This window comes from Neoarius graeffei, chromosome 2 (assembly GCF_027579695.1).
Source record: "Neoarius graeffei isolate fNeoGra1 chromosome 2, fNeoGra1.pri, whole genome shotgun sequence".
Classification (NCBI taxonomy): Eukaryota; Metazoa; Chordata; class Actinopteri; order Siluriformes; family Ariidae; genus Neoarius; species Neoarius graeffei.
In genome coordinates, this window is record NC_083570.1 from 89293893 (window position 1) to 89301103 (window position 7211).

Below are 7211 nucleotides of genomic sequence, written 5' to 3' on the forward strand. Positions count from 1 at the left end.
TTAAGCTGATCAGATAAATATAAACAGAACAGACACAGAGCAGTTTTAGTATTAATAAATATAATGTACAGCAGGTTAAATGTGATTTAAGTCTTACCGCATTAGAAGGTCCGCTCCTACGATCTGGTATCAGTAGGGTATTCCGATTACTGACTGGATGTATATCAGAACCGATACTTGTTCTGGGTCCAACTAACATGTAACGTTTATCTCCGGATCTGTACTGGATGCTGTGACACAGTGTCCCATCATATGCTGTATCTTGTAAATATTTGGAGGAATCATCTGTAGATTTGGAGCACTGCATTACAATCAGCACAATGATGCTGATGATGAAAAGAAAAGAAACTGAGCCCAAGGTAATGATCAAATAAAATGTAATGTTATTACTTTCCTCTTCTTTTACTGCGTTTTTAACATCAGATGCAGCAAAAGCCTCTTTGGGCTCCACAAGTTTAATGATCACAGTCGCTGATGCTGAAAGTGAAATGTTCCCATTGTCTTTGACCAGTATGACCAGTTTATGTTCAGCCTCATCTGTTTCTGTGAATGAGCGAAGGGTCCTTATCTGTCCTGTATAGCGGTCCAAACCAAAGAGACTGTGGTCACTCACTTCCTGCAGTGAAAATAATAACCAGCCGTTGTATCCTATATCCGCATCATAGGCTCTCACTTTAGTCACCAAATGTCCTGCGTTGGCATTGCGGGGAATCTCCTCCACACCTTCAGCAGAACCGTTAGCGCTGACTGGATATAAGATCACTGGAGCATTGTCGTTCTGATCCAGAATGAACACGTTCACTGTGACGTTGCTGCTTAGAGACGGAGTTCCAGAATCTGTAGCGAGCACGTGGAACTGGAACGTTTTGGTTGTTTCAAAATCAAAACTCTTTAGTGCGCTAATAATTCCTGTTTCAGGGTTGACATTTAAGAATGTTGCCATATTGTTCTTTATTGTACGACTCTGTGAAATACCTGTTCCTACTTGGTCTGTGTTTCTAACAATTTGGTAAGAAATCGCAGCATTTTCATTCAGATCTCTATCAGACGCGCTGACAGAGAATACTGAAGCACCAGGAACATTATTTTCTATCAAGTACAGTTCAAGAGGATTTTGGGCAAATTCTGGAATATTATCATTAACATCTGAAACTTGAACAGTCAAAGTTTTAAATGTGGACAGTGGAGGCTGACCTAAATCAGTGGCTTTTATGACGATGTCATATTGTGAAACAAGTTCTCGGTCTAAACGTTGTTTAGTAACTAACGAGTACATGTTATTCTGAACGGATGGTTTTAGCTCAAAAGGTACATCACTGGAGATACTACAAACAACTTTACCATTAACACCCATGTCTTTATCCGTGACACTAATTAAAGAAACAACGGTGCCAGGCTGTGAATCTTCAGGTACCACGTTAGAGAGTGATGTCACATCTATCTCTGGATAATTGTCGTTTTCATCAATAATCTTTATAATCACTCTACAGTCGGTTGTCATTGGCGGCTGCCCTTTATCGGAGGCCTGTATGTTTAGTCTATGTACGTCATGTTCTTCAAAGTCAATGGGCTCTTTAATTTCTATTTCACCGGTGATACCATCCAGGGTAAATGTGTCATGCACTTTTCGTCGAGTAGTCTTACCAAAGCTGTACATTACATCGCCATTTAAGCCCTCATCTAAATCCGTCGCATTGACACGTACAACAGATGTGCCTACAGGTGTATTTTCTCTCAGTGTAACATAATAAACATCTTTACTGCATATTGGACGGTTGTCATTGTTATCAAGGACAATAACAGTAATGTTTAATGTACCTGATTTTGGAGGAGTTCCTCCATCTACTGCGGTCAAAACTAAGCTATGTTTTCCATTTTGCTCTCTATCTAAAGTCTTGCGTAATACCAGAACGGGGGTTTTCTCTTCCTCTATATTATCCCTCATTTCTAAGTCAAAGTAGTTATTTTTTGATAAAGCATATGTGCGAATAGAATTAGTGCCGATGTCTGGATCACGGGCGCTTTGGAGCTCGAAGCGAGCCCCAGTTAAAGTGGTTTCAGCAATTTCAAAATGCTGCTCTTTCTCGGGAAACCGTGGGCTATGATCATTAACATCAGTGATTTCTACAACAACATAATGAATCTCTAGCGGATTGTCCACGGCGATTTTTAAATTCAGGGTGCATGAAACAACACCATCACATACCTCCTCTCTGTCGATTTTCTTAAGAACAGATAGGACACCATTGTTCTGATTTACCTGGAAAAAAGCACCGTTTGTTCCAGAAACGATACGAAACCGTCTGTCCACTAAAGTGCTGATATCAAGACTCAAATCCTTCGCAATATTTCCCACGTCCGAGCCCTCTTTCACTTCCTCTGGAATAAGGTATTTTATCTGAGCAGAAACCTTCCTCTCGAAACAGATCAGCAAAGTGAAACCTATAGCAATCCAGCAGTACTCCCATCTTCGCCTTTGTTTGCCTTTATCCATCCTGGATGTCTCTATAAATATATTTGGCTGCAACAATGTGATGTTTCTGTTCAATTACAAGCCATATACATGAATTCTTTATGATCCGACATTTCCAAGATTAATAAGAGTGACATTCTTTTATACAAAGCAGCTCTTGTGTTCGTCAAACTGGTGTCTTCTTGGATAAAGGAGAAAAACGGACTTGCGCAAAACACGGCAGTGGGCAGGGCTTCATATCTCCTTTCTGTCCTTATGTAACACTGACCCCGTATGGTTTTATCAGTCAGATACATTAAAATGCATGTTTCCATAAAGAATTAAATAACTGCCAGGTAAAACACCACCAACAGTTTTATAACCTGACATTGGTGAAGAACCATTAAGATATGTGACACCTTATGGCAAAACGTTAAAGCAGTGCAGTTCATATTTATAGTTTAATATGAGGCCAGTAATTTGTATAACTATACTATTACTATCATTATTACCATTTTTATGAATGTAAATAGCATAAAGGTGATAAATTGTATTTTAATGACTTATTAAAGACTAATTGTTAAAGACTATTTTAACATCATATTCGTGAAACTTAGTGCTCAGGAATTAAATCAGATCTGGTTTATTATGAAAAGCATTAAATAAGAATAAAATCTTCTGGACGTGCTGCCTGTTGTCTCTTTATATCTGCGATAATCGGTGGCCATGACAGATGCTGGAGTTCGTTCATTATGGAATGAAAAAGACAGACAGAAATCTATTCTATAAGATTTCGACGAACATATAAACAGCAAAGGCTTTGAATAGTCTGATAGTCGATGCATTTGATGACACGTGCCGTATATGATGCTCTCTCTCTCTCTCTCTCTCTCTCTCTCTTTCTGTATGTGTAAACACCCCCACACACACACACACAAATCATAAAATTAAAAAAAAAATCACTGACAGATAAAGTGAATTTCATTGGTTACGTTGTTACAATGACACCTGTCAAGGGGTGGGATATATTAGGCAGCAAGAGAACAGTCAGTTCTCAAAGTTGATGTGTTGGAAGCAGGAAAAATGGGCAAGCATAAGCATCTGAATGACTCTGACAAGGGCCAAATTGTGATGGCTAGATGACTGGGTCTGAGCATCTCCAAAATGGCACATCTTGTGGGCTATTCCCAGTGTGCAGCGGTTAGTACCAATCAAAAGTGGTCCAAGGAAGGACAACCAGTGAACCAGAGACAGGGTCATGGGTGTTGAAGGTTCACTGATTCGCATGGAACATGATGGTTAGCCCATACGGTCCCATCCCACAGAAGAGCTACTGTAACACAAACTGCTGAAAAACTTCATGCTGACAACTTTCTGTTTTAGCCAGTGTTAACTTTTTCAGCATCAAACAAAGCTGAGCTGATTGAATTTTTACACCAGGAATGGAATAAATTTACCCAAGAGCAAAATGAAAGACTGGTGGAGAGCATGCCAAGACGTATGAAAAACTTTGAGTAAATGTCAGAGTTATTGCACAAAATATTGATTTCTGAACTCATCTTCAGTTTAAACATGAGCAATGTGTTGTTTACAATTGAATTTGAGCTTGATTTCTCTGCATTATTCAAGGTCAGAAAAGACTAAATATTTTTTTTTTTTTGCTATTTTGACCAGTTGTCATTTTCTGCAAATAAAAGCTCTAAGTGACAATATTTTTTACTGTATGTGGAATTTGGAGGAAATGTTGTCAGTAACTTATGGAATAAAACAAAAATGTTCATGTTCTACATACCTATAAATAGTAAACCCTGAGAAACTGATAATTTTGCAGTGGTCTCTTAACTTTTTTTTCAGAGTTGTATAATAATAATAATAATAATAATAATAATAATAATAATAATAATAATAATAATAATAATGTTGTTCTTTTAGAACACAGTAAAGATTAAAGATAATTGACTTTTTATTTACCTAGTTTGTGTATGTGTCGATGTCTGGATGTATTGAAATTTGCTTGGGGTCCAGTACATGTGGGTGGGGGGCATTGGGAGGTTTATTTGTATGGACAGGAACTAGATTTGATTGTCTCGTGAATTGTATTTTCTTTGTTTGTTATATTTGAAAAATAAAAAAGACCTTGATCAAAAAAAAAAAAGATAATTGACTCGCCTCTTACCTCACCAGAAGTTCTCCTCCTGCGATCTGGTACAACTAAGGTATTCCCATGACTGCCTGGAACTATTGTAGAACCAATACTTGTTCTGGGTCCAACTAACATGTAGCGTTTATCTCCGGATCTGTACTGGATGCTGTGACACAGTGTGCCGTCGTAATTTGTATCTTGTAAATATTTGGAGGAATAGTCTGTAGATTTGGAGCACTGCATTACAATAAGCACGATGATACTGACAATAAAAAGAAATGAAACCGAGCCCAATGTAATGATCAAATAAAATGTAACGTTAGTTTCTTCCTCTTCCTTCACTGTGTTTTTAACATCGGACGCAGCAAAAGGTTCTTTGGGTTCAACAAGTTTAATGATCACAGTCGCTGATGCTGAAAGTGAAACGTTCCCATTGTCTTTGACCAGTATGACCAGTTTATGTTCAGCCTCATCTGTTTCTGTGAATGAGCGAAGGGTCCTTATCTGTCCTGTATAGCGGTCCAAACCAAAGAGACTGTGGTCACTCACTTCCTGCAGTGAAAATAATAACCAGCCGTTGTATCCTATATCCGCGTCATAGGCTCTCACTTTAGTCACCAAATGTCCTGCGTTGGCATTGCGGGGAATCTCCTCCACACCTTCAGCAGAACCGTTAGCGCTGACTGGATATAAGATCACTGGAACGTTGTCGTTCTGATCCAGAATGAACACGTTCACTGTGACGTTGCTGCTTAGTGACGGAGTTCCAGAATCTGTAGCGAGCACGTGGAACTGGAACGTTTTGGTTGTTTCAAAATCAAAACTTTTGAGCGCGTGAATAACTCCAGTTTCAGAATTGATACTTAGAAACGTAGGCATGTTGTTCTTTGCACCGCCTCCTCTAAGAATGCTGTATGAGATTACTGCATTTTCATTCATGTCCTTATCCGACGCAGTTACAGAAAATATAGAAGCACCGGGAGTGTTATTTTCAATTACATATAATTCGATAGGATTTTGAGAAAACTCTGGACTGTTATCATTCACATCGGACACCTGCACATTTAGAATCTTTTGTACAGTTAGAGAAGGTTGACCAAGGTCTGTGGCTGTTAAAGCAATGTTATAAATGGAAATCTCCTCTCTGTCCAAATACGAGTTTGTAATTAAAGAATACATATTTTCCTGCACGGAAGGTTTGAGTTCAAAAGGTAGGTCTATATTTGACGTCAAGGAACATACAACTTTCCCGTTCACACCAGAATCTTTGTCCAAAACACTGATTAATGAAATAACAGTTCCCGGTTTGGAATCTTCAGGCACTACATTAGACAGTGATGTAACTTCTATTTCAGGTGCGTTATCATTCACATCTAAAATTTTTACAGTGACCCTGCAATTGACAGTCATCGGAGGTGTGCCTTTATCAGAGGCCAAAACATCTAATCTGTGCACATCAGTGCTTTCAAAGTCTATTTCTCCTTTTACGCGTATTTCACCCGATACTGTATCCAAATCAAAGACATCATAAAGTTTACGGTTTAAGTTGCTACCAAGAGAGTATCTTACCTCTCCGTTTGTGCCATCGTCTTGATCTGTTGCGTTCACTTTTAACAAAATGGTACCTATCGGGACGTTTTCCTGTAAATGTACCGTGTAAACCTCTTGACTGAACACTGGACGATTGTCATTGTTATCGAGAACAGTGACGGTGACGTTTAAAGTTCCAGATCTTGGTGGATTTCCACCATCCACTGCCGTCAGTGTCAGTTCATGCTCAGCTTTACGCTCCCTATCTAATGCTTTCTGTAAAACCAGGAATGGGACCTTTTCGTCGTCCCTATCTTTTATTTCCAAATCGAAATGCTCGTTTTTGCTTAATTTGTAAGAACGCACAGAATGGATGCCAAGGTCTGGATCGCGCGCACTTGGTAGTTGAAAACGCGCACCTGGTATTGTGCTCTCAGCGATTTCTAGTCTTTGTTGCTTATCTGGAAATCTAGGTGCGTTGTCATTTATGTCCGTAATGTCTACTACCACATAATGAATCTCCAGTGGGCTGTCTACTGCGATTTTGAGGTTAAATACACAGGGATTGCTGCTGTCACATACCTCCTCTCTGTCGATTTTTTTATAAACGTGCAAGACGCCATTGTTCTGGTTTACTTGGAAAAGACCGTCCTTAGGTCCAGAAACGATACGGAAGTGTCTGTCGACCAGTTTACTTACATCCAGATCCAAATCCTTCGCAATGTTCCCCACAACTGTTCCGTCGTTTACCTCCTCTGGAATGGAGTACCTTATCTGACCATAAACCTGCTTCCCGAAGCACAGCAGTAGCGTAATCCAGCAGTACTGCCTTATACGCCATTGTGTGCCTTTATCCATCCTATATGATTCCTTAAACAGCTTTGTCATAAAAATATAATTTTAAATTAGTTAACAAAAGAAAAACATTCACCCTTTATAATCCATTCTTCGTGGTATTAACAAAATTGACTTCATTTCAGTAAAATAAAGCAGCTCCGTGCCAGTCAATCCCGCATCTCCCGAGAACTAGAACAAAACATGTACATACAGCAGTGGGTGGGAATCACGACTCTCTGTCTCTATGTA

General features: G+C 39.2%; 2 protein-coding genes across 2 annotated transcripts; both read right to left on the reverse strand.

The window, feature by feature from the left end:
* LOC132870162 (protocadherin alpha-7-like) lies at window positions 1-2509 on the reverse strand. The gene is made up of 2 exons (XM_060903736.1): window positions 70-2509; window positions 1-5 (listed from the first exon to the last, which is right to left on the reverse strand). Exons 1-2 carry the CDS (start codon window positions 2492-2494, stop codon window positions 1-3), a joined length of 2430 nt encoding a protein of 809 aa, XP_060759719.1. The 5' UTR covers window positions 2495-2509.
* Window positions 2510-4607: 2098 nt separating this feature from the next.
* On the reverse strand, window positions 4608-7087 carry LOC132874306 (protocadherin alpha-7-like; the record flags this gene model as incomplete). Its single annotated transcript, XM_060910385.1, has 1 exon — window positions 4608-7087. A coding segment is annotated over exon 1 (2406 nt), but the record flags the coding sequence as incomplete, so codon positions are not given.
* Between the last annotated feature and the right edge of the window lie 124 nt (window positions 7088-7211).